This window comes from Equus asinus, chromosome 1, assembly GCF_041296235.1.
Source record: "Equus asinus isolate D_3611 breed Donkey chromosome 1, EquAss-T2T_v2, whole genome shotgun sequence".
Taxonomy (NCBI): domain Eukaryota; kingdom Metazoa; phylum Chordata; class Mammalia; order Perissodactyla; family Equidae; genus Equus; species Equus asinus.
Genome location: NC_091790.1, coordinates 30,714,635 through 30,740,880, shown reverse-complemented (window position 1 = coordinate 30,740,880; position 26,246 = coordinate 30,714,635). Strand labels below are relative to the sequence as shown.

The 26,246-nt window shown below is 41.2% G+C and overlaps 1 protein-coding gene across 1 annotated transcript; it reads right to left on the bottom strand.

Moving 5' to 3' along the window:
* Positions 1-6,398: 6,398 nt before the first annotated feature.
* TAGAP (T cell activation RhoGTPase activating protein) lies at positions 6,399-15,797 on the bottom strand. Its single transcript, XM_014858343.3, has 10 exons — positions 15,562-15,797; positions 14,882-14,966; positions 14,739-14,792; positions 14,362-14,428; positions 12,874-13,040; positions 12,016-12,177; positions 11,482-11,591; positions 9,856-10,051; positions 9,127-9,241; positions 6,399-8,459 (listed from the first exon to the last, which is right to left on the bottom strand). The coding sequence occupies exons 2-10, from the start codon at positions 14,906-14,908 to the stop codon at positions 7,198-7,200; spliced, it is 2,160 nt and encodes a 719-aa protein (XP_014713829.2). The 5' UTR covers positions 14,909-14,966; positions 15,562-15,797; the 3' UTR covers positions 6,399-7,197.
* Between the last annotated feature and the right edge of the window lie 10,449 nt (positions 15,798-26,246).

Here is a 26,246-nt window from a genome sequence, read left to right as displayed (position 1 = left end):
TGTATGTGGGATGCCATCACAGCATGGCTTGATGAGCTGTGCGTAGGTCCACACCTGGGATCCAAACCAGTGAACCCTGGGCTGCCGAAGTGGAGTGTGCAAACTTAGTCACTACACCACCAGGCCAGCCCCAGGCTTTGCACATTTTTAAATGGAGTTTTGCTCTTTTCCTAATCAATTTACAGGGGCTGTACATATTATGGGAATTAGCGCTTCTTCTGTTCTATGAGATGCAAATATTTTCCCACATCTGTTGTTTGTCTTTTGACTTTGCTTACGATGTTTTATTCATACAGACATTTTCGATTTTGATATTTTTAACTTGTCATTTTCCTTCACGCCTTCTGGATTTTAAGTCATGTTATAAAGTGTTTTCCCACTCTGAGATTGTATAAGAATTTTTCCTTATTTCTTCTATAACCTTGATTCTTTCATTCCCCACATTTAAATCTTTGATCCATCTAGAATTTATCCTGGTATATATTACGAAATATGGCACCATCTTTTTTTTTTTTTTTCCATTTGGTCACTCATTTATATCAATACCATTTATTGAATTATCCTTATAGTCCCCACTACTTGGAACTGCCACCTTTACATACTAAAGGCCTGTGTGCTTTTGCCTCTGTTCTTGGGCTGTTCTATTCTGTTGGTTTGCTGAGGAGCCGCCTAGACACGTATTGAATATGGGTTAAAATCCCTAAGGCTAGTTTTCCCTCATTGCTCCTGTTTTACAGAATTCTCTTTCCTATTAGCATTTACTGATTTTTTAAATGGTCTTCAGATTCCGTTTGTTTAGTTCCAGTCTGCAACAAAAACAACCCAACCCCCCCCCCCCCCCCGCCGAAAACCTCTTGTTGATTCTTTTATCCCCATCACCTTAAGTTTATAAATTAACCTAGGAAAATGTCATATTTTATGAGTTTTGAATCTTACTCTCCAAGAACCTAGGAAGTTCTTCTATTTTTGTTCAACTCCACTTCCTTGTCCTGCAGGAATATTTTAAAGTTTTTGTCAATTCTGTTTTGTTAAGTTTATTCCCAGGTGTTTTACCTGTTTGTTGCTAATGTACAAGGAGTCTTTTCTTTCACTATATTTTCTAACTATTGTTCGTACATATGGAGGCTTTTGATTTCTGTATGTTAATTTTACAACTTGCTAGCTTATTGTTTTTTTTTTATTATTTCTAGTTGTTTTTGTTTTTAGTTGATTCTCTTGAATTTTCCAGGAATCTAACCATATAATCTACCAATAGTAATAGCCTTACATTCTCCTTCAAAATTTTTGTTCTTCTGATTTCTTTGCCTTGTCTCGTTGCTTTAGGAGGTACCCAGAAGTGTTGGATAAATGCAAATAGTGCCAACCTGACTATTTCCTGACTTCATGGGAGCTTCTGGTGTTTCCACATCAAGCTTAACACTGCCTTTTGGTCTGAGATTGACATCTTTAAAACAATCATATTCATTGATTTTTATTTCATTAACGATTTTTTAAAAATTCAGTAATGGAGATTGAATTTTGACAGGTGCCTTATCAGTTTCTATGGAGCGGATTATATTTTCCCTGTAACTTACTAAAATGATGGGATAGCAATTTTGCTCCATCGAATCACACTTGCATTCCTGTACTAACTCCACTCAGTCTTTGTACATTTTATCTGCTAATAGTTTATCTGGGATTTCTGCATCGATATTCACAAGATTGATTTATCACTTTCTCTGTTTCTTATATGAAATACATCTGTCTAGATTTTCTCTCTCTTCTGGAGTTAGGTTGGTAAATTATGTTTTTCTAGAAAGATGATCATCTTATTCACATTTTCAAATGCATTTGCGTGGAGTTGAGCAAAAGAGTTCTTTAATTCTTTTCATTTTCGGTCTCTGTTGTTATTTCCCATTATCATTTCTTATGTCGTGTAGTTGTGATTTGTCTCTTTTCCTGGCTTTGATTAAGCAGAAGTTTGTTTTCAGAGAGCTAGCTTTGGTTTTATTTATCAGTTCTGCTCATTTCCTGTTTCCTAAATTATTAATTTCAACTTTAATTTTATTATTCTTTTTCTAACTTCATGAGTGGTATGCTGAATGCATTCACTTTTATTTTTGTTTATTAATATAATTATATAAGGGCATGAAGAATTTTCATCTGAACGCTGCTTTATCTATGTCTTAGGAACTGAAAGATTGTGTACCCATATATATTTCATATTAGCTGTTGTTACTATTATTATTTATGGTAGAAAGCCACTGGAGAGTTAAGAAAAGAAATGTTTGGTTTCCTAGAATGCAGCTAGATTAAGGTCGGCCTTGACTAGTAGGTGGTAGGTAGAGGATTTTTAGACGTGATAAAAATAGTATTAAGAAGCCATTGGAGATCTCTGGTTAGGAAAGTAAGAAGATATAAGTGTCGTTTTGAAAAGTTGAACATATTAGCATAGCCCATAAATTACAGTTATCTTCTCTAGTGCTTTGTCTTTTCCAAAACAATTTTGGATAGGAAATGCCTTTTTCAGCAAAGATGGAAAAAAGAAGTCTAATCTCTTTCTTAAAGATGATACAGTCTAATCACATAAATGATTGCCTCCATGGAACATTTCATGATTGTTTCAAATGTTGTCCATTTGTTGTTTCATTACTGACTTTGGAATAAGTCAAATAAATTTGAAGTATACTCTACAATTAATTGGATCGTGAAGCAATCGTTCGTGTCTAGTACAGCAGTTTATGCTGTTGTCGCTCATTTGGAAAGTATCTTTGCCTTCAAGGTGTCCTCTTTCTCTACTATATTGTAAATTCCTTACACAAATACAGTATCTTTTATATTGTAGGAGGTCCATTCATATTTGTTAGTAATTTATTTTACTTAAAACTACTCTTGTCTAGTTATAAAATTCTCACAATGTACATATGAATAATTGAAATACTCCAAGTTTATCTGCCTTATCGTTTTATTATCTCTAGTCATATTCAACATTTTCAGTTGTCTTATTGTACTAAATAGATAATCTGTGCTTTATCCCTCTTTCCTTTATTAGAACAACTAAATTAGTATGTCTTGTACCGCATCTGTGATCTCTTTGATTTGATTTTTGCGTCAAGGGCTAATAGTTCCTACACAATAACCATTGTCCTCTTCTTTCTAACTGATTTTGTTGGAGAAGGCAATGCGCCCATGAAAAACCGTATTTCCTGGACTCCTCTGCAGCTGAGACTAGCTATCTGACTAAGTTCTTGTCACCGGGGTGTAGGTAGAAGTTACTGAACAAGAAAGTTCCTGCCTGGAATTTGGAAGGCAAGGCTGGAGGAGGAGAACCATGCTCACAGGAAAGATGGTGGACTAGAAAACTACAAAGCATGAACCAGACTAGGTACATAATTTGCAGGATCCAGCACAAAATGAAAATGCCAACAGCAGAGCATTAAACCCAATGCTGGGCCTTCTAAGTGTGGGCCTTATGTAACTGCACGAGTTACACACCCATGAGGCTGGACCTGGGGTGAAGGACCCTGGGGCCCGAGGTTGTCATGGAGCCCTCATGCCAGCCCTGAACTGCCTGTCTGTTCTTTTTTGAATAGACAGCACAATCCTCTTCTTGTTTAAGCCTCTGTTATTTGGGTTTTCTGTTACATGCATTCCACAACGGATGTGATGTTATCATCCCTGTTTTACAGATGGAGAAACTTACTTTATAGATGGAGAACCTGATGCTTAGATGTGTTTAGTACCTGGTCCATGGTAGGACATTTAGGGTGTGGACTTAGGCCCTGTGAATTAGGGTCATGTACTCTTTCTTGTGCCAACCCATCGTCTTTCTTTTCCTACAAAGATGTTATCACTCTGCTTTGCCTTGTTCTGGCAAGATTTTGCCTTCCGCAGGTTTGCTGGTCTCACAGCCTGTCATAGGAGGAGGGTAGCCCTTCGTCCCATGGGTTTTTGCTCAGTCACATTTCATTTGTACTCTGGAGTGGACAAAATGCAGGGTCTCAGTCCACATTTAAAATATTGCCAAAAAGTGATTCACTTCCATCTGTGGCAAAATGTTTATGCTCTGATGGCTCAGTAATTCTCCCTTTGCAGATACAGAATTAAGATCTTAGATAATTCAACTAAGAAAGAAACTCGAAATATGTGAGATCCCATTTGATGTGGGTTGCCTCTACTTGACCCTTCAGGAGGAAGGCATGTACTGGCGGTCCTCCAGTGAGATCACAACGAGGGAAATTCAGCTAGAATTTATATTCTTAATAGTGCGTTAGAATAAATGGTGCTTATCGTCCTTTAGACATTCTCATCTACGGCCACGGAAACACTGTGGCCATGAACTATTATCTGTTTTATTAGCACTACGAGCCCGTCATTGCCACTTCAACTGCTCAGAGACCCCAGTGTAACACAGGCATTGTGTTTGCTGGGCTTGAGCTCTGAGGTGATGGCAATTTGCTCAATTCCAGCACAAGAACCCAACCTTGATTAACATTCACAAGTCAGCATTTCTGAACCAAGTCCTGGGTGGTGCAGGGGTGGGGTGGGCACAGCAGGTCCTCACAGGTAATCACAGTGCATCATGTGGGATGCTAGCAAAAGCATGTGGCAACCTACCCTCCCCCTCTTTAAAGGAGGAGAGAAAATTTCCTACTTTCCCCAAGAGGAAGACATTCTAGTGTGCTCAGCCAGGTCCCAGGACAGTGAATGCTGGAATTTCACTAGTGTGCACGTTAACTGTATGTGCTTCCCCACCTCTCAGTTGATAAGAGGGCCAAGGGCCCTCATAAGCTAGGCTCAGGCGGGATGACGCACAGCTGCTTGGGGTGCCCAGTGGCTCGGAGGCTGGGGATCAGACCTGGATTTAGGTCGAAGACCCAGCTTAGGCGTTGACTTCCAACCTGTTTTTACCATACTTTGCACTGGGGTGTCAGGCACATTTGTGATTGCGTGGTCCTTAGGAGTTCCCTGGAGGATGGAACTCTGGTGTTCCTGGGGCCTTGTCTACTGTATCATCTTAGTATCATGCAAATGTCACTGCAAGCTTGGGCCCTCTGCTGACGCCTTGATTTCTGTCTCGTCTTTCCAACTGTGAGACAGTACATTTCTGTTGCTGAAGCCACTTGTTGGTGGTGCTCTGTCATGGCAGCCCTCGCTGATGTATTCCCTTGGTGACCAGGTTGGGCAGTCCTATTTTAAAAGGCCAGAGGACTTCGTGGCTAGAAGTGGGAACACCACACGGTACAATATTTGAAATAGTCACTAGGCCTTTTCTCCACTGTGCAAAGACAATGACAATAATGACATTTGCTTGACTACGAGAAGGTCCTGAATGTTTGTCAACAAACTGTGCTACTTCCACGTGACAGGTTTCTACCTCCCGGGATCACTCCTATTTTTTTAAAATAAAGAAATTTGGGGTAGGGTTTTCATGACCTGAGTAGGGTCACTGAAGGTCGGGTCAGTAGTAAAGTGGAATAGATTTGAGTCTTCCTAACTTATGGTCTTAGTCATCTATTGAGAAAATTCTCTGATTCTCAAGAACAAGTTGCTAAAAACTTGATAGAGGATTTTTTGTTCAATCCTGAAATACTTAGCATAGTGCTTGGCGTGTGTTAGATGCTAAAATTTGTAGCTATAACTATTAGTGTCCAATTCTGGAAAAAGATTGCTTTTCTTAAGTTGGCAGTCAGGAGAGGAGTATCTGCCCCTTGAAATTTATACATTATTGCTGTGCTCAATAAAGTGTTTTTAATGATATTATCAGGTCTGAACATGCTGCTTTGAGCAATCTGGGTTACAACATTTTTAACTTTGTATCACATTATTAATAAATCACCTCTGAAAAGAATAGCTCTCCACCATCTGGTAGCTAGCCAGCAAAAATATTTCTTTAGCAAATCGAAAACATGCTCAGTGGTTTATGAAAGAGGTTGATAAAATAAGGAAAATAAAAGTCCAGTATCTCCAAGATACTGGATAAATACCTTAATCATTGAACGTTAAAGTTTCAACATATGACAAATATTTTACCATGAGGTTTGCTAATAATCAAGCAAACTGAGCATCATAAAAATAAGATTTGTAAAAGTACTGAAAAATTTAATTTACTAAAAACAAGAAATATTATATTTGCTATGTCACTTTTTATTTGCATACCACATTTTCTGGCCTCTGAGTGACTGTTTGCTGAAAAAACAGCTTAAAGCAGGTTCTACTTTATGGTTTTGCAAACTTCTAGAGAATAGGGATCGTCTCTTTTTCCTAAACACAAGATCCCCAGCCTGCCCATTAATCTAGAATAACGAACGTATATTCAGTCACCGTTGGTTGAATGACCAACATGTGAATGGTTTTCTTGGTGGGTTTCTGTGAACTGAGGGAGAAGAGGCAACCTGTCAGCAAAGAATGAACATTTTCACTTTGAAATAAGGAAGGCAATTTATTGTAGTGAAATTACGTTGAAGTTTTACACGTGACCTCCAACACACACAAAGTAATTTCCTCCACACTATCGGAGAAGACATCACTGAACAACAAAAAATCTCAAAGTGCTATAAATCAGTTAATAATGACACGATGCATTTTCACTAATCTACCCAAATTTAAAATTCAATGATTAAAAGGACATATCGAAGTATTTTCCATACTTTTCTTTTACTGGAGTCTGCAACGCCATTGATAACTGCAAACACGGAACTCTATGCCTTGCCACCTTTGTCTTTTTACTGTGGCCATCAGTTATCACAAAGCTGCTAATTCGAGTAAACTTCTAACAGCGGTTTTAACATTTTCCCTTCCATAGAGTTTCCAGAAAATGGGAAAATTGTCATGACATTTAAGGCAACATTAAAAAAGGCAACAATTATTTTTAAACACTATTCAATAGAAAAGCACCCCAGGAGGAAGAGAACAGCAATGTAGCTGACAGCAAGTTCACAAACAAATATATACACATATTTCTGTGGACATCTTTGCACCGGACGCCCTGTCTAGAAAATATTTTATACATCTGCTGCCTGTCACCCAGACTCAAGTACACACAGACACCACCTGAGTGGCCCCTGGGACTCTGCTCTCTGAACTGGGCCCTACACAACTTTTCTAAAGGAGCTTATTCTCGACTTTTCTTGAAAACAGAGTCTAAAAGCAGTTCTCTCTACAGTCGTGCATTTACAGAGACACTGCCAGCTGTGTCATGGTGTCCAGCCCGCTTTCCTAAATGTAGGATTCTCTAGCAAATTGGAGCTGGTCGGCCTCAAAGATCGGCTGACTACATCGCCGCACCAGGTAGTCCCATTTCGTCTTCTGTTTCGACTCGGACACGGTTCTCAGCCGGGGCAGCTCAGGCCTCCTTGGGACAGTCACTTGCCCTATTGTTTCCACAGAAGCACAGACAGTCCTTCTTTGTTTCCAGCTCTCAGTCCCGTGTCCATCAAGTGGCTCTCGATGGCATATATTTCTGGAATCCCCTCCATGGCGAAAAGGCAGAAGGGCTGAGAGTCCACTGTCCTGGCTGAGCATTTTGGCCCTCACGCTGCCAACTGTTTGGCTCCCGTAGGCCGCGAGTTCCAATGCCTGGCACCGAATGGACTCTTCGTAAGATGGCGGACTTCCAGGGCATCTCTGATCAACGAGTTGGAACACATTCTCCACCGAGAGAGCGTAGCATCTTGAGCTAATGTCTAGATTAGTTTGGCCGTGGATTTCAGACAAGTCTTCCTGGACGATTCGGCCAGCAAGCTGGCTCTCTTTCTTCAAATCTTTCCTTGCTTGGTCTCTGGGAAACCCTTTGGGTTTCCCAGACCCAAAGCTGGAGGTTTTGCTCAGTACTTTTTTGTGAGAGGCAAAGGAAAATGACATAGAATGCTTTTTAATTTCTCTGTTGGGCTTGCTTTTCTCAGTCTTTGTGAAAGACTGATGTCTGGTGAAGAAACTTCTTTGAGGACTGGAAGGAGATGCCATGGGGGAGCTGTCAGAGGAAGCATCCAGAGAGCCACTGGAGAAAGCTTTGGGCACCAGCCCCGATGGTAACCCCGAACCCTGAGTCCAGTACTTCACCTTCAGGTCCTGTGGCCTCTGGGTTTTGCTTTCAACTGCAGGAAACACCTCCTCTGGAAATGGGTCCTCAGCTTCCTCACTTTCAAAATGAGAGCTGTTGCGGGCCATGGTGAAGTCATCCTCACTTCGCGTTAGTTTTTGGGTTGTTTTCCGGCTCTCAAGGCATTCTTGTGAGGAGGGCATGTTGGGTTCTGAGTACCGCCTGTCGAGTTGACTCAGGGAGCTTTTCAGCCTGGCTACAGTACTGACGATGGGCTCCCGGCTTAACTCCCAAGTGCGCTCGGGGCCTCTGGGCTCCAAGCTAGCGGCCGTCTCCGAGGGCACCTGGGGCCGCCTGCTTGGAGAGTCGATGGCACTGCTGGATTCCACATCAGGATCGTTGCTGTCATAGGCTGAGTCATTCTGCAGGGTCGACATGTCTGGGGGAAGTGAAGGGACAGTTGATTTTTTGTTCAATTACTTCTGGAAATAAACTTCAGGACAGTTCACCCTACTGATATCAAGAATGGCCCTAGGTAATTGGTGAAGCTACTTTGGGGCTTGATATGAAAGGAATTTGCCACATTAAAATTTTGTTTCTTTCCAAATCTATTATTTGGAGGTGGAGAAGAGAAACAGGAAAAGGAAATGAGAGAGAGAGAGAAAAGAGAGAAAAGAGCATCTCACTGAAAATTTATTGATCTTCAATTTAAAAATTGACCCTTTGGTAGGTCTGTTATGGAAGTTTTCCATTTTAACGGACCCACATTTCATTATGTGGAAATAAAAATTTCTCACCTCAACCCTCTGGTTATTTACTTAGTAAATAAAATTGGCAGTTCTTCGTGATTTAAAACAGGAACTGGAAAGTTCCAGGCTGAAGCTCGATGAGAGCGTAAGCCAGAGGAGATATTGCAGGAAAATTCAAGAGCAAGGGTTTCATGTTTAAAGACTTCCCTACGGACTTGAGTCTACTCTGATTTGGTGATTTGTGAAGGTAATTTCTGCTTCAAATACCAGAGATATTTTTCGTTACTGGCATGGACTGGCAGACTGGCATGAACTTTTCCCCACAAATCATAGTCAATCAGCAGTTACATTCTGTACCTGAACTGTCGGTGTGTTCCAGGGAGTCATCGGAAGCAATGCTGGAATGCACCGGAATGTTCTCCCCAAATATTTCAAGGCAGTTATCGATGAGGAATTCCACCAACGTCTTAACCTGTGAGGAAAAATTAGCAGGTTGTCAGCTTAAAGATATCCTTATTCATTTATTTTTAAAGGGAGTGGGGAAAGAATGGGGACCTGGTGGGGGTCAGCTGTCAGGGAGGTGCCAAAATGAGCATAAGAGATCTTTATGTCTCTGGAAAGACCATCTAGAACATTGGTAGCAATCATCTACGTTAAAGTTATTTTTGAGACGTGTACTTTTAATTTGAGAATTAAAAAAAATCTTTTACTTTAAAGTGACTAAATTTTTCATTTAAGTAAGGAGTTGCCCAAATTGATAGTTGGACTGACAGAGTGTGATGCACAAAAGGAAAAAAAAAAAAAAAACGAAAGGGCTTTTCGGTCCTGGGAGACAGTGACGTAAAAATCTGTAGCACTTATTGCCTGTCTGGTAGGATGACGGAGGACACGGCCCTGGGTTTATTCAGTGTCATCAAATGCACACATCTAAGGGAGCAGAACGATGACTAAAGCATTCTGCATTTCAGATTTTCACCGTGGTCTTGAGTCAGTCAGAGAAATTCAGAGGCATTTCATTGCTCGGCTTTTGCAAACAGATGGTGAGATCATAAATTGGGGGTTTCTCAGAAATAGACCGGAACAAACCTTATTGTTCAAGTCTTTCTGGGCTTCCAATGACAGGTTTTGGTCATTCTCTCGGCTCAGCATGTTGGGTCCCACGCAGATGGCTAGATTGCTAGCGTCCATCTTGGTGACCTCCGCGTTCTTGCTGATCAGATAGAGCACGGACACCAGGTGCTTCAGTAGCAGGAGATTGGGCTGGGGCAGCTTTTCGGCAACCCTGGAATAAAGTTCAGGGGAGCTAGTATCAGAGGAAGCGGCTCATGGTCTCTCTAGCTTCAGTGTAGCAAGTTGAAAGTTTCTGTCTAACCCAGACTTCCTTTAAAATGAGGAAGATGCATTTCACAAGTAATATGGTGAAATGTTCATTCAGACACTTCCAGCGGCAACTAACAGGGAATGAAACTGGTTAACCACGAGATCCTGAAGACCTCAGAAACCCGCCTTTGTAATTAGGACACCAATAACACAGCCCTTTGTTATCTACATAGATCTTAAATTATGAAGCCTTAACTCCTGAAATAGACTCCATAGTTTAATACATTTTGACAATCATTTTGTCGAGTAATCATTTAGCCATGTAGCATGTCTTTCTGTTTCTAATACTGCAAGACTGTTTTTTTTTGAAATATAAGCATTTGCCTTTTTTTGAACTTCGATCATCAAACGAAGATGACACATTTTTATCCGATTCCGAGAAACTATTATGGAGAATAAATCAGTTTATAAGAGCATGTTCATAAAGATGACCAAGACAGCATTTAAACAGCAACATTGGTACTAACAATAATAAACTAGATTTATAAAGCTGCACTTTTTCAAAAAATGAAATGGTGACTCTAATGTAGGGATCATTTTCCTTTCTCATAAGAAGTTATTGTTATGAAAGTGCTTTATATCTTTAAGTAGAAACTTATTGTGATAAATGTAGCATTTTCAATTTGGAATTTGGAACAGTCTCCAATGTCTTCAATTCAATAAATTTTTCACTGAAAATATGTAGCCATGTGGGCCAATCATAATATGTAGGCAGACTTTCACAGGATTTGGCAAAAGTGCTGACATTTTAAAGTTAGGCGTTTAAGATCCTGTAGTCACTAACAGGTCACACTTCCATTTACAAATGTAATTATTTTCTTTGTCACGGGATTTGTTTTTATATAGTTTTCATTTGGGTTAATTATAAGACTACAAAATAAGCTATGGAATTTTATGAACAGAACAATCACTTCCACATTGCTCTACTATGCTTTAGGGGATGTTTTACCGGAGGATTGCGGTCTCGCACAACACCAATCTATGTAGGTTAAGGAAAAACCCAAATTCCTACGCTTGGCTGGTTAACTGGTTTTCATCTACGAATTGGCCTCACACCTTCTTGAACTACTTCTATTTTTAGGCTCCCCCACATCTTGAGATTTGTGAGTATTGAAGTTCATTTTCTACCTTTTGAAGAAGTGCTTCCTCTCATTTGGCTAAAACTACTTTTAAAAAATTTCCGGGGTCCCTCCTGATTTTTATTCTGAGAGTGGATGAGCAATTCCACTCTGATTTCCTAAACATTTACAATTTTTGTGAAATAGTTATATAAAGAACAAAAAGATGGAGCCCATGACAGCCTGACCTCTGGGAATGATTCTGGTGACTTACTGTTTCAGGGCCTCAATCCTGTCCTCCTCATTCAGCTTCTCCAGGGCGCCCATCCACTCCTCAAACAGGTCACAGGAAAGGAGCTTCAGGGGGATACTCCGGAGGAAGTCCTGGAGGATGAAAGGGGGACGATTTGGCCTCTTTGTATTATATCATGTGCTGGCGTCTTCGTCCTCACCTTATTTGTTCCATCTCAAGGACCCTATGCTTATCCTAACACAGGCTGTGCCCCCTTCCTCCCTGCCTTTTATTAGTTTGGGGAAATCTCTCTCAGCAACTTCCTAACAACAGGCACAGTAAGGCTATCATCAGAGGGGCCACCCAGTTTAGAGGTACTGACTTGGCCACAGGACAGTCAAAGTTCTTAGAAACAGAGATGCTTATATAAGTAAATAAAAGGCTCAACAAAACCCCATAAAACTCCAAGATCAGTTTACTTTGATTTGTAGGGAGAGGAGCCCATTTCTTACTTCCTGAGAGTTAACGTGCCAGAGCCTCTGGGCAGGTTCTTTGGCACCAACGCCATGAACTCACCTTAAAGACCGCCGCCAGCAGGTTCACAGGGAGACTTTGCAGATCCACCACGCCTCCTGAGTTGAGCTCTTCCTTTAGCTCTTTGCGGGCCTTCTCGTTGGCTCCTTTCCTGAATATCCCTTCCGTGGAAGGACCTTTTACGCACAGGATAGTGAGAATATCCTATAATAGGAAGGAGGTATAGGAATAGAAAATGGTTACCCTTGGCTTGAAGACACACTTTGCTACTACCAACATAAGAAAATCTACGTCTAGGTGGGAGAAGGAGAATTAAAATTGTGCACATGAACAGTAGCTAAATTCACCTATCAGAAAATATCCTCTCCATAAAAGTTAGCTCTTTGTGACACTAAGATGGACTGAACAAGAGACTATTGATGACAGTTTTTCCTTTCAGTCCAGTTGCTATCAACTGCCTCCCTCAACTGGGCCATTTTTCCAAAAGGAAGTAAATTGTGAAAGCTCTGATTCTGCACATTCTAAAATTATTTCAGGTCTCCCTCCTTTCAAGTCATTCCATATAAACATTGGATTTCTGATCATATACTCTATACCACATCTCTGTCTGTTGATTTTTCAGAAGCTACACGTTTTCAGCATTCTTGATTCCATGAAGTCAGAAGGATGGAGGAGGGACCATCGATCTGAGCTCATTGGCAAATACAACTAATTTCTAGACCGGAAGCGGCCAGGTGTTCTCCTGACTGTACTCATGTGTGGAAACACCATTTCTAAAAGTGGAAGAAAATGAAAGATCGACCCCAACAAGTTTAGCATGAGAACGACATTTAAATTTCCCAAGGATTTTTCACCTTTGGCAGAAAACCAAAGTAGGTTTACGAGGAAATGCACACCTACCTGAATGGGTCTCGGGAGTGTGTCATCATCACCGCAGATAATTGACAAGGGCTGATCAAACAGCGACACTTTCAATTCTGGCTCTGAAGCCCCAGAAAAATCTGATGATGGAGAAAATCTTTTCATGAGAAAGGGCCAGGACAGCACCTTCTTTGTCTTCTTAATTTCTACAGCCAAGAAAACAAGGCAAAGAGAAAAATTAGATTAAAATATTAATAAACAAAGATCCATAGAAGATGATGGATATTGTCAGCCATGTAATGTCATCGATGGTGTGCCATGTAGGGGAAATAATTTTGAAAAACTGAGAAAGCAAAGGGCGTGGATCCTAATCTAGAAGAATCAATCCGAAAACAACCACATTGTTACCAGGGCAACCAGTCTCTATACATCAACACCAAGGTTCCTCAAAGGCTCCACCTTTCCTGTTTTTCCCCTTCCCCAGCTGTTTGCTACAGAAAATTAGCAAAATCTAACTGTGTAGGTCATAAACAACCACCTTAACATATTGACCTTAATAACTATGGTGGGCATTTCTGATGTGAAGTAGATTATTTTAGTTTCCTCCTTTGACTAGTGAAGAAAACGAAACTTATGAGGAGAGGAAGTGACTTGCTAAGATCATTTTGAAGGCTCTTATCTGGGCTGGCCATTAAACCCTTGCAGCCACGCTGGCGCCCATCAGCCACTAGAGGGAGCTACATCCTTCAGTCTGTCTGCCGTCACCCTCAGGGGATCCCGGTGGCTGCTTTAAGGCAGGGCAGGCACAAATCGCTGCAGGAAGGCTTGCCCCGAGACCCGGCAATTGGGAATTATCAGCAAAACTTTGCCAAGATATTCGATCCTTGCAAAATCCTGCAGACATGTGCAAAGGGTATTGCATCTCACACATTTCCTTCTTTCTCTCTCTTTCCTTCCTTCTTTTTTCTCTAATCATAAAAGCTCTGTTTTCTGAAGGCATTGGCGTATGTTTCTATACATTGTATACCGACAAGTGGAAGAGGATGGCGAGAGCAGTGGCTTGTCCTCATATATTGTTCAGGAGAACTGAATCAGGGTTATGTTATAAGGAAATGCATCATGAAAAAAATTAAGAGTCAATGGTGGGGTTCTTTGGGATTTGAGATTAGTAACGATGGGCTCTTAGATTTATTCTCCATTAAGGAAGAAAATGGAAAGGCTACTGTGTATTTTTCATATGTATGCATGCTCTGCTTGTCAAAATATAAATGGCCGGAAGATCAGTTAACCCCACTGAAAGCCCTTGGAGAGCTGAGATGTCGGCTACGGAGAGGATCTTTTCCATCAGAGCACTCTGATGCTCAAGTGAGCTGGAGCAAGCCTGTCATTTAAGTGTTAATGTTCTGCGGTCTTTAGAAGAAAGATATAAAAAAAAATTCCTAGTAGAGAAAAGAACTGTGGTTTTGCAAACCGAGATCATTTGTTGTTAGCACTTACATAAAAGACCAGTATGCTTTCAAAACTCACCAATTAGCTGGCAAATACTCTCTTCACTCTCACATGATACCAACAGAGGATGTTCCTTGATATCACCCTAAAAATATATTTATTTTAGTTAAAAATAGTGACTGAAGAAACTTACCCAGTCTTTCCCCACAAAATACACATGCAACATTTTATTTGTATTAAAATTACTTAATAGAGTCCACTGATTTTTTTTCTAGCTTCTGGAATCAACTTTAAAGTCTAGATTGTCATCATATAAGAACCCCATTAATGTGTTTAATTTACTGCATTAATGATGTTAAGTTTCTACTCTGATGATTAACCAATCCAAACAACATTCAAGTAAAACAGAAAGTTCCCCTCTTCTCCCAGTGCAGTTTTAAAAATTGCTTTCTTACCTCTGATTGACATTCAATTAATGTCTCCATATTATTGGCATTTAGTGTTTTTGACTAAAAGAGAAAAAAGTCAAATTAGGTAAACATCTTTTGACTCTTGACTCTAGAAAATTTGAATTAATAAATGTAAGAAGGACACTTACCACATTGCAGCTGCTTATCAGCTTCATGAGCGATTGGGCTGACTGTCCAGTGATGAATTTCGCTCCCGTGTGGCCTCGGCTCTGTCTACGAGAAGTCACACGGGAAAGAGTTAAGAGGGACACATACAACGAGTTGGCCAATTTCATCGCCACTTTGGCAAAACACAAAGTTTGGACTTATTAGGTAGAAAGGTTTTCATTTAAAGTCAGTTAGATGTCACCAGCTGTCACGCTGTTAAGAACAGCAGCTGAACACACTTATTTCTAAATTATTTAAACCTGATATCGTCACCATGCCAAACTTTGTTATTCATTTATTACATTCTCATCAAGAGATCATCCAAATAACAATTACAATAACAACTAACAGGTTTTTGGAGAGCTATGTGGCCGGTACTATACTAAGTGGTTTGCGTGGATTTTCTCATCTAACTCAAAAAGGAAAAAACTTATTCCTAGGACGCTGCTTGCAGCAGACATAAAACAAAGATAACATTTACAGAATTCTCATACCCCAAAAGCACAGGCTTCATGTTGTGACAAAGCTTTTTGCCTTCAGTGTCTCTCTAAACTATTTGTTGCATATTCCACGATCTAGCTGTTTTCTGTTGGATATGATCTTAAAGACCAGAGACCTGTCAGCACCTTGTTTTCTTGTCATGTTCATTTATGGTACTTACCCTCGGAGGGCCTCCAGCCAGAGTTCTTTTACCTCCGGTGAACTGTGGAAAATGGGAGAAACAGCATGACTCTCTGCTCCTACTAATCCACTGGCAGAGAGAAGGAGAGCGAACTGCTTTAACTTCACGTGTTCTGCATTATAAGGCAGAGGGGGCGGGCAGGTGGAAATTCAGAATATTACTGAGACCGGAAAGAGCATCACGGGCTGTCACACAGCCATCGCCAGCCAGACACTGGAGAGCTCTCACTTCCTCATTCCTTTTAGGGCAGCTCTGGTTCTTTTTTTTTCTTCTTCTTCTTCTGCCACTTCAAAGTAAAAGATCTGTCAACTACTAGGAGTGGAAAACATGACATATGGCCACAGGTGAAGGCTCTGATTAATGTCATAGGTGGGATGTGTGAATAAGAAATTGTGTTAGTCTCTACGTAAACATCATTTTATTTTCTAAAGTGGTAATTTCAGGCGCCCTTTTTTTTTTGGTATCCTGTTTGGGTGCTGTCTCTTCTCCCGCCCACCCACCCACCCACCACTCTGTTCCTCAGTCACCATAGATTGATTAGGACCATCTGGGGGCGGCATGTTGTCCCTCCCAGAAGCCGCAGACACGCTGCCCCTTTGGAGAAACACGAGAGCCAGTTGTCAACGTGTTAACCTCTTCTCCTTTCCCAAACTCGCAGTCAAAATTAATAATACTTAATTCATATAGCTCTAATCCTGACATGGAAGGAAAACAAACGAGAAATTCCTTTGATCAGACTCATTTAAAGTAGAAAGGAAATGGTGAATTTCACCTGTGGATCCTTGTGGATAAGAGAGAATGTCTGGTCTTTTCTATGGTTAAAAGGCTAGATACGAAATGACTCACATACCTCAAGAGTAGAGTGGATACATACATTGTGACATACACTCGGGGTGGTAAACGGCCAATGCCAAAGGACAGAGACACTGGCTTTACTTTCACCTACTGTCTCTATTGCCATCAACATATGCCAGCTTCTCTGGAAACTTAACCGAGTTGCCGTAAATCAGACTGTAATCAGCTCCAGTATCTACCAATACCAGCACAGACTGTACATTGCTGGGGGACCAGTAAATCCCAAGTTCCACGGGAGTCCTATGGTCCTTTGGGGATCCCCTAAGCCGAGCACCTCCGCCTTCCCCCTAGTCAAAGAGGTACATGAGCTCCTCACCTGAGGGCTTCAGAAATCCTGAAGGCTTGCCTGGTGACTCTTGCCAGGATTTTTCCCCACTCCTGCTGTCTTCTAGAATTCACACAGTGAAGGGTTGCATAGCGCCGAGGAGGCGCAGTCTATGACTCCATTCAACAATAAGGTTGCATCTCACAGAATAATGTTGAGCGAAAGAAGCCAGACACAAAAGAGCATATTTTGCATGCGAAGCGCAAAAACAGCAAAGGCAATTTGTGCTATAAGAAGCCAGAAGAGCAGTTTCCCTGGGGCACGAGGGTAGTACTACGAGGGATCCGAGAGGGGCATTATAATGGTCCATCTCTCGATTAGGATGCTGCTAGTCTGATGTGCATATTTCTGTCTGTAGGTAATTCTTCAACAAACAGTTTCAAAACAGCATGACTTAATTCATTGTCAGCGCATTTAATTCTAAGACTTTTTCATATTGATAGCTCTATTGTCTTTATACTGAAAGGAGGTCATGATTAGGCTTGATTCTGGAAAGCGAAGCACAGAGTGGTGAAAACTTGCCCCGTAACTCAGTGTTCAGGGGTGACCTGAGGACAGATCCTGGCTTCCAGGCTTCTAGCTGGAGGCTTCCTCCCTCAAAACTTCCCCCATGCTGGACTTCATCCAGTGTCCCCACGGCATCTGTAGATGTCACCACCCTGTCATTGTCTTTCTCCTGCCTTTACAAGCCTCCAAAATGAACTCACTGATCTTTTTTTAATTGAAAAGGTCATTTATGCTGTAGCTAACCTAGTGCCAGTCTCACAGTAGTATTCAATGAATAATTTCTGGATAAATACATTTACTTATAAATATTACTATAATGGGTATTCTTTGCTAATACGTATTTTATGATCTTTTTTCCATTTGACATACTTTTTGGGTTCTTCTAAGAAACAATGTTTGCACTGTTCTTACAACTGAAGTGTCAGTCCTCAATAGAAATATTTCCCTTTTTTTAAAAAATGAAGACCATATTTTCTCAAATCCTTGGGGTTTCTTCTCTCTATTATGTATTATACCTCACAAAACATATTCTACCAGTGGTTTAAAAACTGGGATTTTTTTTTGCCATGGAATTCTATATTCAAAGGAAGATGAAGCTAGAATCCTGATAAATAAAACGTAAAAAAAAAATGTAAAAAAATGTATTTCTTTTGTGAGAGAAGGATGGGGAAATCACCAGCCCATCCATTTTGCCTCTTCTGACAAGCCCAAGTTGGGGGTTCCTGGAGGAAACTCAAAAACTCATAGGTTTGGGGCCGGCCCTGGGGCCAAGTGGTCAAGTTTGCATGCTCTGCTTTGGCGGCCCAGGGTTCATCAGTTGGGATCCTGGGTGTGGAACCACACTGCTCATCAAGCCATGCTGTGGTGGTGCCCCACATAGAAAAATGAGAATGACCTACAACTAGGATATACAACTATGTACTGGGGCTTTGGGGAGAAAAAAAGAGAGGAAGCTTGGCAAGAGAAGTAAGCTCAGGGCCAATCTTCCTCACACACAAAAAAGTAAAAGAACAATAAACTCACAGGTTTGGTCTACATTAGCCATTCTCAATGTGTGTTCCAGAGCCTGGGGGGTCCTTGAGACCCTTTCAGGGGGATGCAAGAGGTGAAAACTACTTTTGTAATAATACTAAGGTGCTATTTGCCTTTTTAAACTCTCTTCTCTCAAGAGTCTACAGTGGATTTCCAGAAGCTACATGATGTGGGATGTTTTGATACCATGGAAATGCAGGCTTGTGCGTTCTTGTGTTTTAAAATTTTCTCAGTTTTAATTTCTCCTGAGGCACATATCAGGAGACATAACTTACACACATTAAAGCTCTTTAAGGTTGCTAGTAATTACGTCAAAAGGGTTCCTCAAACTAAGAAGTTTGAGAACTGCTGATCTACACCCTATCTTTGCATGTCAGGAAATTCTATGTACTTGGAGGGTGTCGTTTACCTATTATTTTCACCCTCACAGCCATAGCCGTGTTCAATGAAAATTCTTTTGAAGGTGTGTTGTCTGACAATCTGTCACTCCACATGCGTATTGTTTATTAACAGTTTTGACAAGTCTTAGAGTGAAGGAAGGATTCTTTCCCACTCATTTAAATCCACTGCACTGTGATTTTCCATGTCTTCCACGACAGCCAGCTCTGTGCCTGCAGCTCCCATCTGAGTCTGTGTTCTTTATGGGGGTCACTTCACTTCTTCACTTCTTCACTTCTTCTCAGTTCTTCTAATGACACAGATATCCCTCACTATCAACTCAGCCATCCACATATGGCAATGGGGAAAATGAGGAAGTTAGTCAGATAGAAGAAGAGTGCCATTTCCATTTGGATATGTAAATCTAAAATTTTTTGAACTTTTCGGTGAGATTTGATTGTTATTGGGGGTTATACATCTATTTTCACTTTTCTTTTTTAACTTCAAAAAAATGTTTTTTTATTGAGGTAACATTGGTTTATAACATTGTCTAAGTTTCAGGTATATATCATTATATTCAGATTTCCGTGTAGATCACACCATGTTTACCATCCAAAGACTCATTACAATCCATCACTGTACACATGTGCCCTGTCACCCTTTCTCCCTCCCCACTCTCCACTTCCCCTCTGGTAACCACCAATCTAATCTCTCTATCTATGTGTTTGTTTGTTGCTCTTCTTTTTATCTTGCATATTTGAGTGAAATCACATGGTATTTGGCTTTCTCCCTCTGACTTACTTCACTTTGCATAATACCCTCAAGGTCCGTCTATGCTGTCGCAAATGGCAAGATTTCATCTTTTTTGTGGCTGAGTAGTATTCCATTGTATATATATATATATATATATATATATACCACATCTTCTTTATCCATTCATCCACTGATGGGCACTTAGGTTGTTTCCAATTCTTGGATTTTTTTTTTTTAATTTTTTTTTTAAAGATTTTATTTTTTCCTTTTTCTCCCCAAAGCCCCCCGGTACATAGTTGTGTATTCTTTGTTGTGGGTTCCTCTAGTTGTGGCATGTGGGACGCTGCCTCAGCGTGGTCTGACGAGCAGTGCCATGTCCGCGCCCAGGATTCGAACCGATGAAACACTGGGCTGCCTGCAGTGGAGCGCGCGAACTTAACCACTTGGCCACGGGGCCAGCCCCGCAATTCTTGGATTTTTGGAATAATGCTGCAATGAATATAGGAGCACAAATATCTTTTCGAATTAGTGTTTTCATGTTCTTTGGATAAATACTCAGAAGTGGACTAGCTGGATCATCTGGTAGTTCCATTCTTAATTTTTTGAGAAATCTCCATACTGTTTTCCATAGCGTCTGCACCAGTTTACATTCCCACCACCAGTGTATGAGGGTTCCCTTTTCTCCACATCCTCTCCAACATTTGTTATTTCTTGTTTTTTTAATTACAGCCTTCTGACAGGTGTGAGGTGATATCTTATTATAGTTTTGATCTCACTGTAGCATTTCCCTGATAATTAGTGATGCTGAACATCTTTTCATGTGCCTGTCGGCCATCTGTATGTCTTCTTTGGAAAAATGTCTGTTCAGATTCTTTGCCCATTTTTTAGTTGGGTTGTTTGTTTTATTGTTACTGAGTTGTATGAGTTCTTTATGTATTTTTGTGACAACGTGAACGGACCTTGAGGATATCTTGCCAAGTGAAATGTCAGACTGAAAAAGCCAAATACCATAAGATTTCACTCATATGTGGAAGATAAAAATAACAACAACAACAAAGAAATACATAGATACAGAGGTTAGATTAGTGGTTACCAGAGGGGAAGAGGGGAGGGTGAAAGGGGTAATAGGGCCCGCGTGTATGGTGATGGATGGTGATGAGTCTTTGGGTGGTAAACACAATGCAGTCTACACAGAAATCAAAATATAATGATGGACACCTGAAATTTACATAATGTTATAAACCAAGGTTACTTCAATAAAAAATAAAAGGAAAAATGATTAAAATGCAAATACTATAAATTATATTGAACAAAAAATTCCCTCTCTTCTAGTTTCTTTTTCTTCTTCCTCTTCTTCTCCTCCTCCTTTTCTTGAGACCGAATTATGGGACTAGACATGGCCACTCATTGACATTGAATTTCAGGGCAGAATGGGTTTTAAATGAGCAACTAATTTAACGTCTTATCCCTCTTGTGATGTTTTTGTCCCTGCGGCGTCTTCCACCCAATTGTCTGTCTAAGACAGTTCTTCAAGTCCTCTTGTGCTGAGGGCATTGCTACTCCAAAGTAAGCCATTCCCCAATCCAGCAGAAAGCTCCTGGCTCTGCCAAAGTGAAGCCCACCTTCCAGAAACTTTCCTGTCTTAAATCCCATTCTATTTGGGGAGATAGAGCTTTCAGCTTCCTCTACACAACCCCTGCCAACACCATTCCCTCGCCCCCAAACGAACGAAAACATTTCTCTTTTTGAAATGAAATGATGTCAGTGCCTTCATCATCATCAGGTAATGTTCTTTTAAGCATCATATCGCTTCTTGGTATCCATCTTTAGCTCTGCATTCTAAGATTCCAAGGCTAACGAGAGGAGTGGTGAGACTTACTTATTTAACACCTGCCATGCCTCATATACTCTGCTAGGCATTTCAAACACCTCATCTCACATAATTATTAAAACAACCCTCTGAGTATGTCATTCTCCTGTCTTATAAATGAGGCAGCTGGGGCTCCACGGGTCAGTTAACTTGGCCAAGCTCACTCCGCTGGGTTTGAAACTTTGCTCTTTTGATACTGGGTCCAGTGCTGCTTCCATGAGTTCTCTCAAGGATAACCCTTCAAGTGATTCATTTATAAATGGAAACAAGATGTCCAGACTTGCTGTATCAATTTATGCCAGATGAGTCCACGTGGATCCTTGTGGATGGATCCTCATGTAGCAGACAGTCAGATTTAGAGCATCGCCTTGAAACTGCAAAATCCCCTTCTGTCAGTTTCATAAATAATAATAATAAATAGAATACAATTTACATCATCTTTAAAAAATACATAGCACTGAAGTTTCAGTCACCTGCAGAAACTGTTACATGGACAGATTACCATTTTCCTCTTGTTTATAATTCTTCCACTGATGTCTCACGTCCCAGTTTAGTGATGAAGAGACATGCTGACCTATCTGGGACTGGAAGTTAGTAGTAAATACAGCAATAGAAAAGAGTAGGTTAGGGCCTTGGCATTTTTTTTAAAGTGGGAATATCTTTTGGCTCTTCTTATAGACTGCACCATTGATGGGAGAACCAAGAGGGATAACCATTCTTTGGTGTCTCTGGAAGATTCCAACAGTCACCCTCTAATTCGAAGGTCAGTTTTGTAACTGATGGACAGCCACCATCAGCAGCTGGTCCTGGTGGCTAACTGAGGAGCTGTTCTCCCATCATCAGTGCTGCCCCGTCCCGTGTGTGGTTCCCACCGTGGAAACAGACTGGTAGGGGGCAGGTCCTGCCTCACTGATTCTGAAAATGTCAGAGTAAGTTGGATTGCAGTTTTCTGAACAATAGTAGGAACAATTGTAAATACGGTATGAAGTCGCCACATCAAAAACAAAAAACAAAAATGTGGAATGATTCGTTTCACTCTCTCTATAATCTTGCCTCCTACAATTTCTTTTGAAAAGCAGGTTCTTACCCTGCATGACAGGAGTTTTCAGAACGTGGAAAAGAACTTGAATGGCTTTTGTTAGCCAGCAGAAAGAGACAAGACAGATGGCCAGATTGAAGAAACGCATCATAAAGATCCTTCTTATGCCAGGACATGACTTACTTAACTCCTGGTCCCCGCTGATTTTTCTCCCAAGAACTGCCTTTGGTTTTACTGTGACAAGTGTCTAAAGACAGTAAACTCTGTGACAGGGACTGGGGTTTCTGTACTGATCCTGCATTTTTCACATTGTCCTTGGGAGGACTTATGTTTCTTCCCCTACTTCCAGGCTGCCCCCACGACACCCCTTTCACGAAGTCTCAGTTCCTACCTCGTTCCTGACTGTTGTGAACAAGACTTAAAAGTCATTCACCCCATATTTTCCAGATGGACCATGTAGTGTTACCTAGCTTGCCTGTGGGAACATCAACTCAAGAACCAAGAACCGTCTCTTCATTCTAAGCTCACTGTTCCTTTTTCTCGCTTGGACCACCCAGTGACTCAGAACCCCACTTTCCTTAATGAGAGTGATATCAACTGTTTCCCGCATAGAGGATTGCTTTCCCAAATAGGTCACAATATCCTTGAGAATGTCTACATAAACCCAGTTCCTGGCCATCTAATGATTGATTCATACATTGATCTTGGAGATCTAGAAAGTTCTCCAAGTTACAAATAAAAAAAATTAAAAAGGAATCCAGCCTTTTCTCTGATTATGTCTCCTCTCCCTTCTCCCACTTGGCATACGTTTTAGCCACAGAGTTTATTGTCATTCCCTAAAGAGTACCCCTGCATCTCCAGGCCTTTGTTCAAGCTGTTCCTTCCTCCTGGAATGCTGTTCACCACAACATCTGCCTTTTGGAATCCTGCTCTCCCTTCCCTCTGAGTCCACCTTAAGTCCGATTTCCTATAAGAAGGGTCCCACAGACTCTTCCAGATGGAATGACACTCCCTACCCTGGATCTCCAAAGGCAGCTGGCCCTGAGCCTCCAGAAGCAGGTGCCTATTTTCGCCTTTTATCTTTACAAGCATCTTGCAAAGTACTTTGCACAGAGTATGCGTTTACTAGGCTTTAATTATTTTCCACATTAAAATTGTGTGATTAAATGAGAACATTTAAATCTCACTGTAGGTTTATTGGTATTGCAATGGGTTTCTTAGTCTTTTTGACTGTCTTTCTTGTCTTTGTCACAACGTAATAGTGACTGTCCTTGCGAGATGCTGTTGATGTTGAGGGGGACCTCCTGTGCTGGCAAGCCTTGCCTTAGTCGTGATCAGCAGCCTTATGTTAATACCAGTGCTTTAGAATTAGCCCCTTGGACTTTCCAGTTTTGCCCCAAGTAAGGTGGCCTCACCTGAGATGGCTTGAGATGACAAGTCTTAGCGTCAGGAGCCCTGAATGGTGACTTTTGTCAGTGAACTTGGAGGGCACAACCACGACTGACTGTCTCTTCATCTCCTGCCCTTCGCAGACCTAAGCCTCAGCTTCTGCATGGAGGAGGAAATCCCTGATGGTCCCATCCTGGATGCTCCAGATCCATCTGGCCTGGGGGTTGGGACCCCTGACTGTCCCAGGGCCATGTTCCTTACTGTGTGCAGGCTGGGGAGCCCTGGAAACCAAGGCTTAGAATAAAGGACCAATGGGCGGGGGAGTCAACCATGGCCCAAGGTTGAGACTCTCTCTGCTGGGAACTTGCTTCTGTTCCAACAAGTCCTCCAGCCAGACTGGGCCTTAATTTTCACCTTTAAATGTGGGCATGCGATTTCATAATCTACGAAGTACCCGGGTCTGCTAAGTTCCTTTTCTACGGTGACTGGTTTTGGTGAAATAACAGGAAAACCTCTCACTTGCCTCTCTTCTAAGGAACTTCGAGGAAAGTCTGTGGGTGTGTGGGACAGGGCTGGAAGAATTTTCCGACCTCTCCCAGCCCTGGGGCTCGCAGAGGGCAGGTGGGGACTGATTCTGGGCTTGAGTAAATCCAGTCCATGTCCTTTAAGGTCATTTTATTTTCCTGGCAGGAAAAGGGCTACCCTCCAGCCAAATTTTAACACATGGACAAGCATTACCTGGACATCTCCGAGGTTTGCTGGGACCGCAGCATCCCCAAAATACTACAGAGTGTCACTGCATCTTGCAGAACTATTCTCTGTACCCACAAATGCCTGTATTACTGTGGTGGATGCACATCTTTGTATTAAATTTTCCTCTCAGATCTTTGCAATATTTAATTTATCTTTGTATTGGGATCCAAAAAAGCCCCAGCATAAAATAATATTTGAAGAATCCTGTGTTTTCAGAAAGCTGGCTTGAAAATAAGAAAGGCCAGAACAAAATGTTCTTTTTAAACTGCCTTCCCCACTTACCGAGATCAAGATGAAGAATTAGAAATAAAACATCCTGAGATGAGGTGATTAGAATCTGTAAATTGCTGATGCTACAACTACCTCAGTGCCATAGGCAATGCTCCAACTTAGCTGCATACATCACTTTAAGAGCTAAAAATGCCTTTCTTTCTGATGATATTTTGGCCCAAAAAATTGTACAAAGAAAACACGATATCAAAAAGGGTATGTCAGCAACCGCAAACATCAGTTAATTACAACAGAATTCAGCAGATTTCTTTTTTTTAAAAAGAGGGAATATTATGAAAACCGAGGTTCTTTGTTAGCAGTCTACAAATTTCACATACAGCAGTGGTAAAAAATTTGAATTAAAAAAGCAGAAACTATGGAAAAATGTTTAGTTATCCCCATGCTTTCAAAAAGCCTTTAAAAGAGATATTTACTCTAGTTTCCCTGGAATTTTTTATTTTTTACTTAGCACTTCTTTCATTTGTCATATGAAAAAAATTATCCAGGGCTTTTACTTTCCTGTTTAAATTTTAAAAAAGAAAAGTATTTGTCATTTTGAATGTGTGTGGTCCCTTTCTCCGATACTGTGCCTTATTTGGTGTCTGCTGAGAAAATCTCCTGGGAATGGCCTTTGAAGGTGGCTCGGGCTCCTAGGGGTCTTGGCGTTCAGGGTGGTATGGTGTAGACAAGGCAATGTGGTCAGCATCCACGCAGCTCCCACCCGGGGAGAAGGGGCCAGGGGGTCTGTACTGTGCTCATTGTGTGGCTTCATCTTCTCATCTTCTCCTTCTATTTCAGGTTCAGCTACCAACCACTCACTCCTTAGAGGCTAGAACTGTTGAGTGCTTTCTTCTCTTGATAATGGGAGCTTTTCTGATGCACCGGTCGGTTCTGATTTAGACCCTAGGACCAATTCTGGGGGACTGTGTAAAGCTTGTGTGATTGTTGATGTGAAAAGACTTTGCACAGAGGGAGCAAGGTAAAGCCAGGATGATTCTGGTAAGCCTGATACAGCCTCCCATGGAGAAAGGCAGAGAAATGAAGATGAACCGAGAGGGTGAGAACAAACATACGCGGGGCCGTGGAAGAAGGTCTTGTCATCATTATACACAGCTGATAGTCATAATTGCTCAGCTGTCCCCTTCTTGGGTGGATGAAAGGGACCAGGCCCTTGTGGTATTGTTTGTAGCCCACTACTCCTGGGGAATTCCCACAGAAAAAAGAATCACAAGATTTTCCCTCCTGGCTTTGGGTCATAAAACATTATGCAAAATGCTGGAATCGCAAGAATATTTGTAAAAATGCTTGTATCTTTCCTAATTTTTACACCTGTTGTCTGCACAACTGAGTCCAAATGCCATTTCTCTGAGATGGATCCTTTGTGAGATCTTCAGTGAATCTTAAAGGGCAACCATTTTTCAAATTTGCAGCACAGGGCTGCTCAAACTTGAGCATGTATTAGCTTTCTCCAGAGGGCTCATTAAAACACAGAT

What these genes read in the sequence shown, in the direction of transcription:
- TAGAP (XM_014858343.3), bottom strand. Translation starts at nt 14,908, where the DNA reads ATGAAGCTGATAAGCAGCTGCAATGTG. An exon ending in TGCTGGCGGCGGTCTTTAAG is followed by an intron (nt 11,592 to 12,015) that starts GTGAGTTCATGG and finishes TTCATCCTCCAG; the next exon opens with GACTTCCTCCGGAGTATCCC. An exon ending in GGAACACACCGACAGTTCAG is followed by an intron (nt 8,460 to 9,126) that starts GTACAGAATGTA and finishes CACTTCCCCCAG; the next exon opens with ACATGTCGACCCTGCAGAAT.